General features: G+C 45.4%; 1 protein-coding gene across 1 annotated transcript; it reads left to right on the plus strand.

Annotated features, from left to right (window-relative positions):
* Positions 1 to 613: 613 nt before the first annotated feature.
* On the plus strand, positions 614 to 16378 carry LOC122615927 (homeobox protein caupolican). Its single transcript, XM_043791112.1, has 5 exons — positions 614 to 996; positions 3325 to 3828; positions 12233 to 12339; positions 14513 to 14811; positions 15268 to 16378. The coding sequence occupies exons 1-5, from the start codon at positions 955 to 957 to the stop codon at positions 16239 to 16241; spliced, it is 1926 nt and encodes a 641-aa protein (XP_043647047.1). The 5' UTR covers positions 614 to 954; the 3' UTR covers positions 16242 to 16378.
* The last annotated feature ends 3628 nt before the right edge of the window (positions 16379 to 20006 follow it).

Below are 20006 nucleotides of genomic sequence, written 5' to 3' on the forward strand. Positions count from 1 at the left end.
AAAAGAGCAAAGAGAGCGCACGCACACCACCTAAGGTGCGAGTAAAAATGTAAGGGGAGAAACCGGTTTGTGCGCTCTCTCGCTCACACATACTCACACTGATGGCCCAGGCTGTGTATCTATGTGGTGGTGCGTGGGCCTGTTCTCGTTGTAGTTGTTGTTGCTGCTGCGCTGTTTTTCGATTGTCGGTTGTCGTGTAATTCCCATTTGTCGTACACTTTGTAGTTGCTCAAGAAACTCATGTTAGTCTACTTTTGACTGTTACGCAGATTGTTCGTATCGTTCGTGTGTCCGCAGTGCCGCAGTGCCGCAGTGTGAATAAAAGTGCTCTCTGCCCGCCGCTCGCCGTCGTTCTGCGAGCTGGATTCAAATTCAGTACCAGCAACAGCACCAGCTCCAGCACCAGTACCACAAACAGAATCAGAATCAGAAACAGAAACGTATTCTCGGATTCAGATTCAGATTCAGATTCACACCCAGATACTACTTGCTGCCGCCGCCTCTGGTTGTTCATTCGTGCTTCGTGCTTTTCGCATCCTCCGGATAGAGCTGCTCCTCCCGAATACAACTCCCAATTCAACCGATTCTCGTCGAGCGCCACCCGTCGGATTTAACGGATTTACGGTGCCCAGTAGCGCCTGTTGGCCAACTAACTCGAGTTGGCCAGCTCCTTACAGCCGTCGGCAAGTGTGCAACGCAGTGAACATAACAAATAACAAAGAAAGTAAACACTGAATTAACTAACTCGCAAGCCGGATTCAAAATCTACATAAAAAACTAGTTCGGATCAATCACAGATCACAGATCGATCACACAACAATCACTTCTCTCGGATTATACATCTAACTAAATACATAAAAAATATATACGTCGGTTCAGTGCGCGAGTCCATCGGTGCATCGTAACTTTAAGATTTGCTTTATAGTTTTAGTTAAAAGCAAAAATTAATATTAAATGACAGTGCACAGTAATGAAACCGGTATCTGTTTAGTAATGGTGCGTATATCAATTTGTTTTCCATTTTCCATTTTTTTCTTTTTATTACTTGTAAGATGGGCCCGCTAATCGCCGAGTTTAAGCTTGTTGTCTGGCATTTGGATAGTGGATATAGTGGCAATTAGATTGGCATCGAGCATTGAAAACCCGTTCAGATCCGAGGGAAATCGCGGCAACACATGTAGATGAAAGCACAAACAGTGGGATTACTCTGGGTTCGAATACCTTAGCATTTTGATTTGGCAAACGGAAGACATGGATTTAAAAATAAAGCACATTGCAAATGTTCGGACGGATTTGTTTAGCAACCAGTGAAAATGTCAGGACCACAAGTGTGCTACGTTGTCCGAACAACTCGCAAAAAAGCGTCTGCCAATTCGGAAAATCTCTTTGCATCTATGTCTTTGGTTGTTAATCAAGCTGGCAAGGTCACCACATCGTCAGTCAGTTAGTCAGTCAGTCAGTTAGTTGAGTGGCCAATAGGATTCTAGCCACAATAATCCCCCATAATAATTCGTAATTCGATCCCCAGTTAATATGCTATCCCTGCACTCGACACTCGAGCATATACATATATTTATATAGAAGCAACTTGTGGCGCAACTCGTAAGCTGAAACCAAATATCGGAAATATTAAATGCTCTTTAAACAAACATGAATGGCTGTCATTCTATACCATACCCTACCCTCTCCACAATAATGGCTACCCGAAAATAATTTACTTTAGCCGCAGAACGAGCACTTCGAGCGCAGATATTTGTGTAGTATAGTATATATAGCCTGTCTATAGCCATAGATAGTCGATAATCATCGGCGGCTGATTCAAAGAGTCGCGTTGATAAGGAAGCGTACGTAGTATGTAGTATAGTGGATCCATCCATCCCACCATCCAAACACCGGGAATTAATTTTTAATCGCATAGGGCCACTTGAGTTGTCACTTGATGAAAGCACGAGATGCAACACCGAATCCCAACAGCAACACCAACACCAACAGCAACACCAAAAGCAACACCAAAAGCAACAGCAACATTGCGGCGGTATCAATCACGACCGATGATACAACATGCAGCACTGTGACCGCCGGCCTGCGATAAAAATCGTATCTTACGCCTCGGATCATTTGTAAAATGTTAAACGGGAAGAGCGGCCCCAAGCCCCACAGTCCCCAAACCCCCAAGAAGTGGGGAAGTGGAGAAGTTAACCAAGGAGGCAGCGATAAACAAACCTGAAACTTGTTTGCTTCCCCCATGTGTCGCATGTGTGCGAATGTGTACGTTGCTCTTGTCCACTGAAGTTGTTGCTCTTGCAGTTGTCGCTCTTGCAGTTGTTGCAGTTGACTAAAAGTGTTGACAAAAGTGCGCGATAGGCTTATGTGCACACACAAACACACTATATACCATGCCACACTATACCATCCCATACCATACCACACCATACCATACCACACCATACCATACCATACCATACCAAACGATACCATATAGAGGACCGATCCAGGCAGTCATTGGACAACTTACAATCAAATTGCTCTTAGGACGTTGTTGCAGCTTGTCGTTGTTGCTGTTGCCGTTGTTGCTGTTGTTGCTGTTGCCGTTGCCGCTGTCGTCGTTGGCAGCAATCGGCTGTGTAATTTAAATCAATGTTGTCAATCGAAAACATGATTTGTTGGTAATGGCGGCCCCACTTTGAAGATCGTCGGACCGAAGGGGTAAGGGGTTTCGTTACTGGAGAGCCCAGTTTGTGAAGGGGGGCAGGGGGAAGAATCCATCGGTTGGGATCCCAGCTCCGATTCTCTGAGGTTCTGAGGCTCTGAGGTGCTGAGGCTCTGAAGGGCCCGTGGACAGCCCACAACCCATCCCACTGAAGAGACGCGCTTATCGCACTGATAAGGGGCTACGTTTTTAATTAAGTTTTAGTGCCAGCTGGTAGCGCGGTACAGTAGACCGTCTATTTGGGCATCGGGGCTTTTTATCCAGCGCAAGAAGCAGCCCCTTAATGGCCCGCCATAAACTCGAGAAGCGGCTTGGAGAAGATCAAAGTCGGATAATCAATTTTTTCAAATAAACATCGAAGATGGAGAACATTAGTTTCGTAAATAAGTCTCGTTTCGGAAAGAGGTCTTCTAATATTTCTTTTGAGTAGGGCCTGCAATCAATTATACATTATTTATAAGCAATTTTAGAAGTTTGCTATAAATTGTAATTTATGTTTTTATGTTATTTCTAATTTTCTACTTATTACTTAGCAAGCTGACCATAAGCCATACTTCTAAACCCTGTGAAGCAAATGCACTCAACGTCGTTGTTTTCCTTAACTTCACTTGCAGAATGCCGTTTCAACTCACCTTGCCACCTCGTCGCCCAACACGCCACCAACCAACGCTCCGCAGAGTCCGCCCTCGACGCTGCCCACGCTCGCCTGTCCCGCCGCCCAGCCGCTGAGTGCACCGGGTATCTCCGGGCCAGGACACAGTGGCATGGTGACCTCGACGGTGCCGCCGGGCGCCCGCTCCACCTCGCCGTGCGGCCCCTCCGCCGGCCTGCCCGCCCTCTCGCTGGTGGGCGCCCCGCCCCCAGGATCGCACCCCTCCGCACCCGGAGGAGCACCGGCGCCCGGAGCGGGCAACCCGCCCAACCGCTGCTGTGATACGGGTCGCACCATCTACACGGATCCGGTGAGCGGCCAGACGATCTGCTCCTGCCAGTACGACATGCTCAACTACCAGCGACTAGCCGCCGCCGGAGGCGTTCCGCTCGGCGTCTATCCGGAGGGCATGTCCGCCTACCTCTCCGGGATTGCAGCGGATCAGCCGCCGTTCTACGCCAATCCGGTAAGTGAGCTCGCTCGTGAGTAATCTTCGCTATTTTGGGCAGACATTGGGTCCTACACTGAGCCAAAGGCATGAAAGTTCCTCTCCCTTTCCATTGAAGATATAGCTTTTTATAGGGATTATGTGTATGTGTTTGTAGGAACTCCTTATTCCCAGTTTATGATGCCTCTTAAGTTTGTTGCCTAAATGGATCGCTTTTAAAGCGATTTTGTTTGCTGTGCATCATAAAGCCTGTTCATAAGTCATATAACCCGAACAATGGCGCAATAAATTTGTGAATTTGTCGACTCGAGGAGCGGGAGACCACCATCGAAGTTGCAGTTGATGCTGAAGCTGATGTTGAAGTTGCGAAGTCGCGTCGTCATTTGATCGTGTACCATGGGGGTACCGTGTACCCGGCCCGTCCATGCTTCCGAACTTGTACTGTGGCCTACAGCGGAGCCTCGCTGGCAGCGATTTGTCAGCCGGGGGGCCACCACAGGCCACAGGTACTTAGGCCCTAAGCCTACGACTGACCTCTCGCTCGCCCAGTGATATTTCAAGCCACATTATTGTTGCGAAATATGCCAGGGCTTAACTCGATCTGCTGGAGGAGTCGGGGGATCGGGAGATCAGGGGATCGGGATCCCCGAAGTGCTGCACTTTTCCGATTTATGGACAATGGACTGGGAAACTGGGAACTGAGCAGTGAGCAGTGAGGACTGTGTGGCACGTCTTGGTGACCATCGCCACATGTCCGGCGCTTCGCCGTCGGCCCTTTGTTCGCATCGCTTCTAATAGCATCGTGTAATTTGCCTTTGTTTGCCAACAATTCTATTTGGACACAATGTTCTCGGGGACCACATGCGGAGCCCATGGAACTGGACACCCAGTGGTTTGGTTTTGGTTTTCGGTTTTTTGAGTTTTCAGTTTTCGGGATGCGGCATGTGTTCGATTCTGCTGAAAGGTTAGTTGCATTTACTGGTCAATTGAGCTAAATACAATGTTTTGACTCGGTTCCTTGTTTGGGTTGTCTCATAAAATGTTTTCGAAATGCCAGAGATGTAATTCAATGTGTATCCTATTTTTAATTGTCCGTAGAAACGGTTGGGGGCAAGCACTTACATTGATAAATGTTTAGTGTGATTTCATTGTTGAAAGTGGTGCATGTTTGTGGCAAGGCAAGAAATAGTTTGGTTGCCTATATAAAATCGCAATTAATTGAAGCAAGTTTTTCATGTTTAATTGGGACGTAAAGTTGAGACACAAACTTGAAATTGCCTTCCATTCAAACCGACACAGGTATTCACTTCAATTTGAAGGCTCAAATTTGTCTCCGAATCGGTGGCCATTTAATGTCCCTTTGTCGAGGCCTCCTTCTTGGACTCGCTAACAGCGCCCATTAAATATGATCCGATAAAATGTCGCATTCAGAAGTGAACACATAAATTTATTTGCTTACAAGCCAAAAAGAAAAAAGCCTCAAAAGCTGACAAAAAAAGAAAAAAACAGAAGCAGCAGCAGAACCCAAAAACGAGCTGACGACTGTGAAATTGAAACTGAGAGTTTAATGAATGGCCCGTTGAGTATTTAGAATGCCCACTACTTTTGGATGAAGTATGAAGAATAAAAGTGAATCTGTGACTAAACACTTTGCGGCGGGTGGAAGTGGCAAGAATATTTGCTGATTTGCTGATCTCTGCGAACGCTAATGTGTGATTAAATATTATCGCCGTTAAGTGATTTAAGTGCAATTCGCCCAATCAAACACATGCTCAATTCCATATATTCAAAGCGAAATTTGCATTTGAACTGGTTTACTTTGAGGAATATAATAATGTGATAAATTTAGAGAACCGGTCCGCCGGCCAGTAGCTGTATAAATTTAGCCATTGTGCGCTCAAACAAATTATGAAAGTCTCAGCGAAAAGCATCGATCAGATCTAAACTATATACATACATACTATATATATTGTAAGTATATCCATCTGGTGACACAGCAATTAAGTAGGATGTGATTGAAGTGTCATGTGGCATGTGGCAGGCGGGGCACTTGAGATCACGGGGGATTTACACGGCCGTTTAAAAGACAAAACAGGTCGGGTCGCGACATCTGCTAAATAAATCATCCGAGGCCCGTAATTAGTCACTTCAGCCGCCGGCGCTAAACTGGAGCAATTTCTCTTTGGATACGCAGCCGTATAGATAGAGATATAGATATAGATAGAGACACATCTCCAAACTAGGTACATGCAGATCCAGGCTAGTTGTAAAAGTGTCTGCTCAATGCGGTGGATTCATTACTTTGACACGAGCTGTCAAGCGGCTGTCAGTTTGCCGCATCGCGGGAATATATATCCCAAAACTCCGACTCCAAATGTGACTCCCGTTTCGAAGGTGGATGACAACGACGATGACGACAACGACGACGACGACTTCAGTGGATGGAATGGTGCACCACCGCTGTCATTTCAAATGGCAAAGGCAAAGGCAAAGATACATTTGAAGAGCGCCGCCCGCCTAACAAATAGGCCTAACCCATGGCCACTCCCGGTGTTTTTTGCCCTCCTTCGCTTTTCCGTCCGTTTTCCCATTTTCCCGCTGCCGGGTTTTTCATCTGTGGTGTTTTTGGGGGCGTCGACGACCGATGCCGCCTCGTACCTTATTAATAAATTTGTCAACACGCAAGTGACAGCCTGTCATCCTGTCCGCCCTCCGTCCTCCGTCCTCCGTCCTCCGTGCATCCATGCATCCATACATCCAAACATCCATACATCCATTTATCCATTCATCCGTTTATCTGTTTATCCTTAAGTCCGGAATTGACTTCGACCCTGGCGCATATGTTGCATCCTGCACTCGCTGACACTCGGAGAAATTAATTTCGTTAATTGCCGAATGTCTACCTTCATTTAAAATGGGTCTTTTCTCGGGCAGCTAGCTATATTTGGAATTTTTTGGAAATTATTCTCGGGTCAGAGAATGCTAGGAGTTAATTGAACTAATTGAATGTTTCAGTTTTTGGGAAAGTGGGGAGAGAAATATTACAAGTATATTCTACATAGAGATACTTCAGCTGTTTCTTCAATTCTATTATGAAAGACAGCTACTAGGGTATTTTGAGTCAATTTGAATTTATAAGTGAAACAGAAGTTACTGTGTTATAAATCAGGAAAGTGAAAGAAATATGAGTTACACATAAAGTGATTTCAAATATTTACAGATTTATGTAGCCAACCTGACTAGTCTTTACATCATAATACATAATTGGAGCTAATAATTATCCACTATTATTTGTGCAAAGTGACGAACAGATTAAGTTGAGGATAACACTACATGTTTTGCCAGCAATTTGCAAGTGCAGTGGCTTTCAAAATCTAATGAGCAGACTCCCTAGTTCTTCTTCTCTTCTCTGTAACTTTCCCTACGCAATAAAGGGTCCTTTGTGTCCTAGAGCCTTCAACTCGAATGCAGAGGCCTTTGGTTAACGGGGCGTATGGGTGTTTTTAGAGCCACTCGACTCGGCGGCGGCGGCGGGTGGCAAGCAGCCAAAATGGTATATTGACTTTTCCCCAGTTTAAGTGCCGCAACATCATCAACGACAACAATGCAAGCATGAAATTTCACACTCGACAACATAGTCGGCACTGGGTTTTCGCTCCAACAAAAGGACGAAATGTGCGGTATACGCTCATATCCTGTGGGAGCTGCAAAAACTTTTGCCCCCCAGCAAGTTTTCTACAAAATGTTGCAGAAAGCAACTACAAATCGGACGCAGCACTCTCCTTCGTTATTTCGGCACCAAACCAAACCGAAACGAAACCGAACTGAACTGAACCGAAATCCCACACCAGTTATCACACTCTGGCATTATAGAGAAAACAACCCCGAGTTCCAGCATCCAGCTCCCGATTCCGAGATCCTGGCACATCCTGGCTCCTTGGAACCTTGGCTACATGCACTGATTTGTCAACTTTTGAAAATGTCGAAGTGTTGTCGTGTTGTTTTGGGGGTTGCTTTTCTAATGGCAAGGTGACGGGTGGTTGGGGCTCTACTTTCTGTAAAGTGGGGGGTGTTGGGTGCTGGGGTGTTGAAGGTTGTGTGTGCCGAAGTACTAAATACATTTACTGCTCGCACCAATCTCATTGTTGTTGCCGTAAGTGTTGTGGAAAGTTTTTGTGTTGCTGCCGTTGTTGTTTGGCTTTTTGGCAAAGTTGAAAATGTTCGTTAACAGTAAATTTTGCACTTTTATACGGATGGCAAAAGGAAAAGGAAGCCCTGCGCCTTGCTATTGCCATTTTATGTGTGTGAGTGTGTTGGTGGGTGGGGCGGTGTGTGTGTGAGTGTGTGTGTGTGAATGGCCGCCCTGCCCACAACAAACAAATTAGCAGTCATGGCAACGCATACGAACAACGGACAAACAAACAGGCAACACGACCAGCAACAACAGCAACTACAGCAACATCGACACCAACAACAGCAACCTCAGTGCTACAACTTTATAAGCGAGTTGTGAGAAAAAAGTGTCATCGGGAGTTGGGAGCTCCAGTTTTGAAAAAGGGCAAAAAACAGCGGTACACGGCAAGAAATTTCAAGGCGGCACTACCAAAAATGAAAGCAACTAGCTCACTGTTGGATCTACTTTCCGTATACCCAATTTGATGGCAAACAAATTCTTATTAAATACTAACTAGTTCAGAAAATCATGGAATTTTTTTAATTTTCTCTTACATTGATTTATATATTTGTTATTGAAGTAAACTAAATGTGCAGTGCAGATTAGCTCTCCTAGAAACGAACGCATTCCTTGGCGCGACTCAAACTCCGCGCCGTCGTCAATTTCAATTTCAATTTCGATTCCGACTCTCAATCGGAATACGAATACGAATACGATTCCAATACCAATACCTATTCCGAATCCGAGTCCGATTGCGATTTCGATTCCATTCATTCTTGGCTGCACAGGCGGGAATGCGGCGGGCAAACGTGCGTTTATTTTTAAATCGAAGCAGCAATTAATTAACTCGACCCGTCATTACGCGCATCGCTCAAATCGTGGCGCATCAGGGCGACAGACCACAGGAGCCGGAGGCTTCTCCCGATCCCCACCAGATCCCCACCAGATCCCCATCATATGCCCCACCATCCGGAAGCGGTGCATATAATCCCCAAGGCAGTGCCCATTGACGTTTTGGCGTGAAGGGAACACAGTCGCAGAATTTCCCTGGTAATGAAGACAAAGTCCCATTTTAATTTGAATTATTTAATTTGCCCGCAGACAGGCTCGGGATGTTGCTGCTGGTATCCATGGAATCCCGAGTTCTGGGAGCCGGCAAACCGCACTTCCCGATGCGTGAAACGACGCACTCCGCCTGTTAAGATCCAGCGGATCAGACGTCTAACCAACCACTTGAGGTCTTTGTGGCCAGCAGTGGTCACTCATTCACGTTCAGCTTGTTCCACTCATATTCGGACTTTTGCCAGCTTGCCACAGTTTCGCTCTGCAAATATTTGCTTTGTCTTCACGGCGATGATTAATGGGCAATGTTAACAGGCCCCATATAAGAGGTGATTACGAGTGTTTGTGGAGTATCTGAGTATCGGATTGCGATTTATTATACACATCCTATTAGCTCCGTCTCGCTTTTGGATACAGCAAACATTGAGCTTTAGCTTTACTCACCAAATGATAATTAAATATTTACGAACTGATTCTGCATGGATTTGAAGGTTACTCACTTGTGACCAGCTCATGTGACATGGATATTTCTAGGAATCAATACCTTTCGGTGAAAATCCTTTCCACTTCGTTGATGGTGGTCACATTGGGGGCACTTACTGCCGATGTGAACAGTTTACAAAGCGCACCAACAAGCTGTGGTGCCAAAAGTACAAACATTTAAAGCATTTGGCAAACGCATAAACATCGTTGCGGAAGAACAAGCTGTATCGCCAATATGCGATCTGGGCAAAACAAGGCTTTTACAATTGCAGTTGTCGTCGCCAGTGGTAATGCAATATTTAACTCGAAAACGAGTTGCATCTGTGCGGTAACTGTGGATGTTGTCGCTGCTGCAGATGTTGCAGATGTTGCCGCGGTTGCTGCTGTTGCCGCTGTTGCCGCTGTTGCAGATGTGGCTGCTGCAACAGTTGCCGCTGTCGCATCGCAGTATTGGTAATAATAAACGCGAACGCAAACATGTCGAATGTTGTTAATATTAACCACCGCCAGCGCAAAACTGCCGGCACGGGTGCACTTTTCCACCAAAGAATCGAGCTGCTAGCTGCAACCAGCTACTGTTGCTCCATGGAGATACTTTGGCTACTTGGATACTTGGTTGCTTGCTTACTACTTTGCTGGTAGCCGGCAGCAATTTATTATATGCGCTTTGCCCGCATCGACGTGGCCTACACGCACTCGCTGCCAAACACGCACGACACAGATTCGGATTCGAATTCGGTACCCCATCCTCATCCCCATATCCATCCTCATCCTCATCCTCATCTCCACTCATTGCCAACTCCGCACCCATAATCTCCACTCCCATCCGCATCCAGCGACTTTTGGCCAATTCCCGTGATAGCCGGGCGTGATTGTTGTAAAGGTTGTAAAACGTAAACCGGTTACCAGCCCAGTCTCGCATCGAGCTTCCATTGAGAAATAGGAGCAGCCCGTGTAATTTAATATAGTCTGTCCCGAAAACGCTGTCCATGTTTGGGCTAACTGCCTTCTGCTATCGGCAAGGAGTCAGAGGCCGTCCTCCACTCGGAGAAAAGTACTACCCAGAAGAAGCTGGAAACTAAAATCCAAACTAACTGCTTGCTTCTATGAAAGTTAATTCTATTCAAATTTCTTATTCTCTTCTTGTTTATATACTCAAGAACTATTGAGAACTGCTGGAAATAATATAGACAAAATTACAATTAACTTTGTTATGTTGCCATAAGATTTATGACTTTTTTTAATGCCCATATATTGCGTAATAGGCTGCTATTATTTTTGCGAGTGTCGTACCTGTCAAAGGGCCTTGGCCCTGGAGTTTGGCCTGCTCCTCGAGATCTGCGGCTGTTGCTTTCGCTGTTTATCAGTCTATCGCCGCTGTACTCGCACTTACCACATGCTGGGCCACCAGTGCCGATCCCGGTCCCAATCCCGAAACCTTTTGGCCAGTTCCAGACTTCTTCAAGACTTCTCCTACTCCTACTCCTGCTCCAGCGGCAAGTCGATGGTTCGGCGATAGCGAGTTGCAACATTTTCGTGTTGGCGACATAAAAATATTTCCGCTTTGGCAGCGCAGTATTCCAGCGGCAATCTGGCCAGACAGACGCTCGTCGCGACACGGAGACAATAGATTCTGGGATTCTGGGACTCTGGGACCTGCATCCGAGTGTCCTGCACTCGTTGGTCCTGCGGTGCCATGTAGATCTGTATCGGAGTGGTTCTCATTGATTTCGCATCTTGTGTTTTCGTACCCCCGCTGTTTTCCTGCTTTCCTGTTTTCCAACTGGCGACTCGATTTGCAACTCGCTTGTCATAACTGCGGCGGCGGCAATATTCAGCATCATCGCTGCGCAGTGACGAATATGCGTCCGCTTTCAACTTGAACAGAAAATGTATAATATATACCATACTATATGTGTAGGCACTCCAGCATTATCGCCACTACAGCTGGCGAATGTCGCAGCGAGTTGAGACAAGAGGCGTAGATAATTGTCGTGTTAAACTTAATCAGCGCTCTATATTACACGTCGTGTCCCACGCCTATCAGTGCCAAAGTCTGTGTTCCTAAATGTTCTCTGTGACTTTCGCTGTTCGCGATGCCAATCGAGTGTCTAATGGCGCGATGTGCATGTACTGGAGCTGCAGATTAAGGAGCCAATCTCCGCCAACTCCAAACGCAGTGCAAACGCTGGCTATTTGCTACTAAAGTCACTGCCAGAGTCACGAAATGCCCACATGTTCGCCTGATGCTGGTCAGATTGTCACGGGCTTATCACCGCATTCTGCTGCACAGTGACACAGAAATGAGTTCTTGTTAAGAAATCATTAATGGCATTCTCACCACCCATTCTATGCAGTTAAATAGTTGCTATATACCAAGTTAATCTCATAGAGCTGCAAAGCAACTAAAAACGTACTTATAAGCACTTTCTTCACCCCATCTAAATTGAAAATGATGAGTAATCATTTTTTCGGAGCTTTGATAACAGAGACACATAACAAGCCATCGATCGACTGAAAAATAAAGCTCGCAGCTGTCTTAATGATTTGTTTAACATGATTTTGAATAATTTTGGTTCAAGGTCTGGCCCATTGCTCCCCGAGTTCAAGCTAAAATCAGAAATTCGTCCAGAAATTAGTCTAAAATTATAAATAATCAAAAATCTAATCTTTTGGGTTTTTTTCGTTCTTTCTTTCCAACAGGCTGGCATCGATCTGAAGGAGAACCTGGTGGCCGGAGCATCGCCCTGGCCATACCCCTCCATGTATCATCCATACGACGCGGCCTTCGCCGGCTATCCGTTCAACAGGTGAGGATTAGTCATAGTTGGGCTGAAAGTGCGAGTTCGACAGATAGTTCCCCCCATTCCCAATCCCAATCCCAATCCCATTGCCACTCCGAATCCAAATCGACAAATACCACGATGGTGGTCCGCTGGAAAGGCGTCGATCGGAACGTGAGTGGGATTGGGATTGGATTGGAATTGGGTTTGGGATTGGGACTGGGGAATGGGATTGAGGTGCTGCAGGTGCGTGCAGGTGCATTTAAATGCCGTTTCGGAAAAGTGCGTTCGAATAGTAAAAGTCTGGCATATTGGCACGCAGGCGCAGTGGCATTCGGTTTTCGAATATTCAATTTATTCGCTTGTAATTGATCGTTTGCACGTCGGCGGGCTGCTTCCGCCGATTGCGCACCTCGAAAAAAAGCGAGGAAAAAACAAGAAATGAAAATCAGAAAACCACAAGCCCATTGCAGTGGTGGCCAAAGTGACATAAATTTCCAACACACAATTGGCGGTTAAACAATCGACGAGAATCGACAACATCCCGTCACGTCACCTCACGTTCGGACAGGTACAACCGATGGGCCCATTGTTTCCCCTGTAATTGACACTCATAACAAAATTTGATAGTTGACTCATGCAGCTACTGTTGATATCGATGCGTTGTTGTCTTCTGTAGAGTTGTGTTGTGCTGTGTTGTGCTGTGTAGTGTCTATCAGGCATACATATTTGCCATAAATCAATTTTGAGTTATTTCGCCGTGACGTGCTGCTGCTAGTTGGCGAATTGTTCGATTCAAAATTCAGATGGTATACGTTGTATACGATGTATATAGGCCCCACCTTATTTTCAACCGGCGCAGCATTACGAACTTTTGGGGGGCGTTGTTGTCGTCACCAATCATTTACAGCGCGCTGATAGGAAAATTAAAAAAATGTATCCAGCTGTCAGGTGATCAAAGGCACTCTGCCTGTCTGCGCAGGTGTTTCGCACTCGGCGACACTTTGCATTCAAACTTAAATTAATTAATGCAGCGAACGCAGCGTCGTCGCTTCCCTACACAAATCTACACATGCACAACATATATGTACATATACATATGTATATGGCATCCAGTTGACATCGTTGTCATCCTCCTCTCCATTTGGATCGGTTCGGATGGGAATGGATCGGATCGGATGGGTTCGGATCGGATCGGATGGGGCAGCTGTCTGAGAACTACAAATGAGACAGCTACACATGTATGCGATGGCGATGGCGATGGTGCTGTCCTCTCCCCCGTTGGTGTTTTGCATTCCAAACACTGAAAAAAAACGCCAAGTCCTAAAAGATATAGAAATGTAGAATAGCTGAATGTTCTCACTCAATAACTTAGAAAAAGCTCTCCTTTACAAGCGCTGAAAAAGAACTTGAGAATTATAAGCTTAGAACAAAAAGAACTTGGGAATTATAAGCGTAGATCAAAGTGAAATAAAAGTATCAAAAGGTATTCCTCATACAATGTATATATCCTTATGCTAGCATAGTTTAACTTTAGCTAAATTTAGTCTTTAATGAGCTAGTTTCGTTTCGCCCAGTGTAGTGATGTATACGCTTGGTCGCAGTGTATACATATTCCAATATACTAAAAACGTTCATGTTAACTGCCCACAAAAAGCGATAAAGGACAGTTGTCGTTCGAGCGGCATGCGGCAACATTCGACCACCGACCACCGTCCACCGACCATTGACCACCGACCATTGACCATTGAGTATCGTCTCCAGCGGATGGCGGTGGGATGACAGTGGGATGGGGGGCAATGTGTCAGACCGCAAACTGCACGGGCATAAATGTTCGGGCCCATGCAAATGCGTTTATGATGAACAAATTTAACGCAGAGCAAAAACAAAGCACCGGGCACCGCTCGCCCACCGTTGCTGTTGCCGTTGCTGTTGGCCAGTTTAACAAATTGCAACAATTGTTTGGGCCGTCGCATATATTTAAAGAACTCCAAACGACCTGGCAACAGCTGGGCTGGCTGCATTCCATTCTGGCCTTAATCACCTGCTGGCAATTCGGGGAATGGTCGTTGGTTTGTTCGGCTGTTGGGTTGTTGGGCTGTTGGATTGTTGGGTTTCCTTATCGCACAAATGATGTCCGCACCAGACTTGTGAACCCCGTCTAATTTGGCATTTTTCTTGCATTTTTTGTATGTTGCAGCTATGGCATGGATTTGAATGGGGCCAGAAGGAAGAACGCCACCCGCGAAACCACCTCCACATTGAAGGCCTGGTTGAATGAGCACAAGAAGAACCCGTATCCCACCAAGGGCGAGAAAATAATGCTGGCCATTATCACCAAGATGACGCTGACGCAGGTGTCCACGTGGTTCGCCAACGCGAGAAGAAGACTGAAAAAGGAGAACAAGATGACCTGGGAGCCCAGGAATCGCGTCGACGACGATGACGCCAATATCGACGATGACGACGATAAGAACACCGAGGATAACGATCTGCTAGGTAAGAGAAGAACTGGATTTCAAGTGTATCATATAAGCAATGCGACTGAAATCGCTGAAAAATGAGATTCAAATTGCACATAGGACTTTTAACCCCTACATTAAAAATCCCAAATATAAGCCATTTACTTTGAATACATAAGAAGTCTCTTAAAGACATTCAATTAACTATTTGCTAAATATCCAATTTTAAATATTTAGTTTTATTAAAGCGAGTAATGCGTACATGCAGTACTAGTACCATAACATTGCAATTACACTAAATATCCAATAATTTTTAAAAAGCTCCGAATTTTTTGTACAGGCCCTAGTAAGTAGGCAACGTTTTTTGTCAACAAGTTACTAGATAGCAAAGCATTTCTGGTACCATTGTTTTGTTAGTCTAAGGTTTCCATAATTATTATTCAGCTATCTTGATATGGTTTTAATGTACCCCTACCCTCTCCACTCTTTGCAGACGCCAAGGACTCCGGCGTGGGTTCCACGGACGACAAGGACCGTTCCGGTCGCCTGGGCGACATGATGGCCGACCGTCCCGGCGAAAGCAACAACAGCGAGTGGTCCGAGTCGCGGCCAGGATCGCCCAATGGATCGCCGGACCTGTACGACCGCCCTGGCAGCATGCCGCCGGGCGCCCACCCCCTCTTCCATCCCGCCGCCCTGCACCACCACTTCCGGCCACCGGCGGGATCCCCGCCAGACATCGCCGCCTACCATCACCACCAGCAGCAGCTGCTGCAGCAGCACCAGCAGGCGCAGCAGAACTCGCTGCAGACCGCAGTGGGCGGCACCGCGAAACCGAGGATCTGGTCGCTGGCCGACATGGCCTCCAAGGACAGCAAGGACTCGAGCTCCGGGCCCAAGGATAACCACCCAGAGCTACCGCCTGCGCATCCCGGCTTCTATGGCCACCCCGGTCAGCAGCCCTCGCCCGGCAAGATTCTATCGCCCCTGGCGGCCAGGATTCCCAACTATTCGCCCTACGTGCGTCCGGATTTGTATCGCGGATTCTACGGACCAGCTGCAGCGCATCTGAGCGCTCCCACGCAGGAGTTCCTCGAGCATCAGCGCACTTTCGGTGCCAGCTTGGCGGCCCACAATGGACCGCTCGGCATGAATCCGCTGCTGTGGAAGGCGGCCGTATCCGGAGCCGCCAACGGGCCCCACTTTGCGCCGCTCAGTCTGACCACCACGGGCGGATCGAGTGGGGCACAGCAGGTGGCACCGCCGCCGGTGGCCTCGCCCTCCGCCTCCAGTTCGTCCTCGTCGATGGGCTGCGATGTGGTGCACATACCCACGAGCAGCGGCCAATCGGCTGCGCAGCACATGATGGGACCAATATCCAGCAACTCCACCGCCTCGTCATCCAGTTCGCACTCCGGCAAGATATCGCCCGGCGTGAATGTGACCTCGCTGAGTGCAAAGCCATGACATCCATCGGCGGCATCTCCGGATCCGGAACTGGGTGCGGCCCCAGTTGCCTCGCCCATCTCCGCCTTCCGCTCGCTGATCGCCTTCCGGGAGCAGCAGAAGCTCACGCTCCTGCGGCCGTAGTCACTCCCAGTTTCGAGTCCCATTTCGATTTCAATATCGATTCCGATTTCGATTCCGATTCAGATGCAGATGCAGATTTCGAGGCCCGGGCTTGAAAGGTATAATTACACTTTCGGACAATAATTTACAATGTGATTATTCGGTATTTTGATTAACGCCGCTTATACCAAATAGCAAGCAAACGACAAACAAATAACCAGCTGAAACGCAGCGGTTCCTTCGGCATGGGCCCCCCAAAAAAAGAACAAAAATTTGATTAAAGACACTGCAAACAAAACTAAAAGAAAAAGGGAAATACAAAAAAAGGCAAATTCGACAAGAACAAAAAATGAAACACACCCAACCGCTGCCCCAGACGTTGTGCAATTTTGTGGAGAAGATAATCCAAAAACCATTCGAAGATACGTTAATTTAATTACATACAACTTATGCAATCAGAGCTTATAGGATGTAAATTGGAAGATATATAGCAGGGCGACATCAATGAATACATATACATACATACCCACGACCACTAACATATAACCAAGAGATGGCAGATGGCAGATGACAGGTGGCAACTGGCAGATCCGAAAAACCCAAAACTAAATTATAGAAGCACAATTCCTGGCAGCTAGGTCCACTTCTATCCTGTAGATTACGATTACGTCATTGCTTTTTTGATCGATTTGAGTTCGAAACTAGCGGAACCAGAACCCTGAAAGGCCCTGTGGCAGGACCCCCAAAAACATATCAACCCAAGTCTGCTGAACCCAATCCTTTACCATCCATATCCATATCCAAATCCTCATCCAAATCCTTGATCATTTCCCGAACGAGCGAGCCCAAACCCAAGCCAAATGTACACGAGCAATCATTGATTTAGCTGTTATTGTTTTTATCGTCTTAAGTTACCAATTTGTTCCTGTCGTTTATAAATTTAATTTATTTTACTTCGTATGTACCATAATTTTCTACGTGTGTAATTATTTCCTAAACTAGAGATCCATGTACGAGTATTGCTGTACTTTATGCACAAGTTGTAAGTATGTAAGCTCGCGTAATTGTAGCGCCCTAAGCGTAGTGTAAATTAGTAAAACTGTATATACTTATAATAAAAGAACGATAATGAGACACATTAAACAAAAGCCACAATTATTGGTATAAATAAAACGAAGAAACTGCTTTTTTCTTGCATTTGAGGGAGCATTTTTGGGGTTTCGTTGAAGGAAATAAAAATGTAGTTCGCTGATCTTGTATGTTTACTCATTTATTAGCAACAAAAAAGAAACAAATATGTCTAGACATTATTTAATGGGACAGCTTACCAGTGCGTTTCGTTTTCTTTTTTCAATATCAAATGAATTCGAAGTGCAAATAAACGAACCTAAACAAAAATTTGAAGTTTCCACTAAAAAATGAGAATGATGAGCTTTGTATTTGCTACCCATCACTGCAATGTCCATAAGTGAAAGAAAATACTTTAAAGCTCGAGGCAAAAAATTCGCATTTAAAAAAGTGCAAACAACAGCTATAACAATTGCATCGAAGAATATATAAATCGAAAAAACAAAGAGGTGTTAATAAAGTGGAACACAAATGAGAACCGACTTTCGTTCGCCTCGTTTCCTTTCGCAAAACCAAAGTGCAGTCTTATTTTTATTGGTGTTTATCATAGACAGTGGTTCGAGTTCGAAGTTGTGGTGATTTAAGGGCTCGTTGGTAAGCGATGGTGTACGATAAGGCCGAAAACAAAAGCAAAAACAAAAGCAATATTTTGCTATAAACGTGTTTTCCTGTGTGTCGCTGACCGGAAACGCATTCGCCGACATAAACAGAACAAGAGCAAAGTGAGCAGAAAACTTATGAATGGAGTTAACAAAAGGCGGTATATATGTATACACATATGGCCAGAGTGGAAACTTGACTGGAGTGAGCCGGGGGGTTAATAAACCCCACCAGTTATTTATGGTCTTCCATTATCGACTATCGAAGCGCGATTTGCTTGAGCTCATCCGCGGTTAAGTGAGATATCGCTGCAAGAGAAGTGGACTCCCTTTTGAGCTCAGCAAAGGGATAGCAAATGGCTGGGATGATTCTTAGTATTTCAATATTATTAAGCATTCCCTGTAACACTGCAGCTTCTTTTACTGCGTACTTTTCCAACTGAAATTGCATAATTTCCCCATGTAACACCATGGCAAATCACCTCCCACGAAAACGATCAAACATTTTAATGTAGTTGTTCGACAAATGTGAATATTATGAATAGAGCCCATTTATGAACACTGCATTCCTGTTTGGATTTCTTTATTTTTTGGATCCAACTCAATACGAGTAGCGTAATCTGGGCTATTGAATAGACTGGAGCAAAAACCAAAACCAGTAGCACACACAAAAGCGGTGCCCGAAATTTTAAGCTGACATCTGTTTTTATGGCGTAGATTATTAATTCACGGGTCGAGCACTTTGTTGCATTGTGCCCGTGATCGTGGACAAAAGCCTTACTCAAAAGTATCAAATCCATATTGTCAGCGCCGTTAAGACTCAATCGTCATTCGAAATTGGAACGGATTTGGCTTGTCAGCTTAAATCAATCGTGTATCTTCTTATAGTTTTTAGAGGCGGAATGATTTAATTATTGTGAAGCGCTGCGCATAATTTCCATCACAAAGCACCAACTTTCCACCCAACAAATTGTTTATTCCCTCAGCCAGCTTAGGGAAATTCCAATGTTATTGGAAGTAGTGACTCCATTTGGACCACGCACCTCTAATCGGTTTACAGCATTCTAAAAAACCCGATCAATAGGTGATGTATATATACCCACGACTTATGCGGCAACTGTCGACATTCGAAAAGTCACGGCCTTTATGCTTTGCCAGCTTAAGCGTGTTCTCCATTGTATAACTAAATTTGTTTAAGCTTACACTGGTCTCGCAAATTAGGATTGGGATCATTGGGAAATACATGCTGAACTTTATAGGGAAAAGGTACTTCAGGTGTCCTTCGGGGTACACATCAAAATAGAATGCATTTGAGGTCGAAAGTTATATATAATATTATATGTATATGCTTATATCATGAATAGAGGTAGGGTGGATTATGAATATTATTAATAATACTTGAACTTTGAAATGAAACCAGAAATATATTGATATAGTGCACAGTCGTAACTGATTATTATGTTGACTATAAATATTATTTACAGAACCTGAGTGAATGATTATAGGTGTCTGTAGGTCTCACTTGATATCTCTTGATACTTTCGCGAAATCCACAATTATGCTAATTTCGGCAGACACACTTAACATAAGAACATGTGTTTCGAGCATTTAGCACATTGCCTTTTTACCTTCTGCACACTACCAAATATGTATATACTGGCCATAATATCTGGCTGGCTGGAGATTCGCGGCTTGATCCCGTGAAAGAGCTGAGCTGGCAAACAAATAAAATGATAATAACATGTTATTATGCAGACAACGATCACACTGAAACTGAAACTCAAACCTGGATCCAAAACAATGATGGGACTGAAACGGAGTGCAGCAGACGGGTTGTTTGGGTTATTTTGGTTGTTTGGGGCTTTTTCCAGTCGATAGGTGATGTGCAGCCTTCGCGAAGAGGTAAAACCCACATTTCCGCATTTAGCCATGTGGA

Source organism: Drosophila teissieri, chromosome 3L (assembly GCF_016746235.2).
Source record: "Drosophila teissieri strain GT53w chromosome 3L, Prin_Dtei_1.1, whole genome shotgun sequence".
In the NCBI taxonomy this organism is placed as follows: domain Eukaryota; kingdom Metazoa; phylum Arthropoda; class Insecta; order Diptera; family Drosophilidae; genus Drosophila; species Drosophila teissieri.

Excerpts from the sequence above, each read along its gene's own strand:
- LOC122615927 (XM_043791112.1), top strand. The coding sequence starts at position 955 with ATGACAGTGCACAGTAATGAAACCGGTATCTGTTTAGTAATG. Across the intron at positions 3,829-12,232 it reads CGCCGTTCTACGCCAATCCG|GCTGGCATCGATCTGAAGGA; the intron begins GTAAGTGAGCTC and ends TCTTTCCAACAG. Across the intron at positions 12,340-14,512 it reads GCCGGCTATCCGTTCAACAG|CTATGGCATGGATTTGAATG; the intron begins GTGAGGATTAGT and ends TGTATGTTGCAG.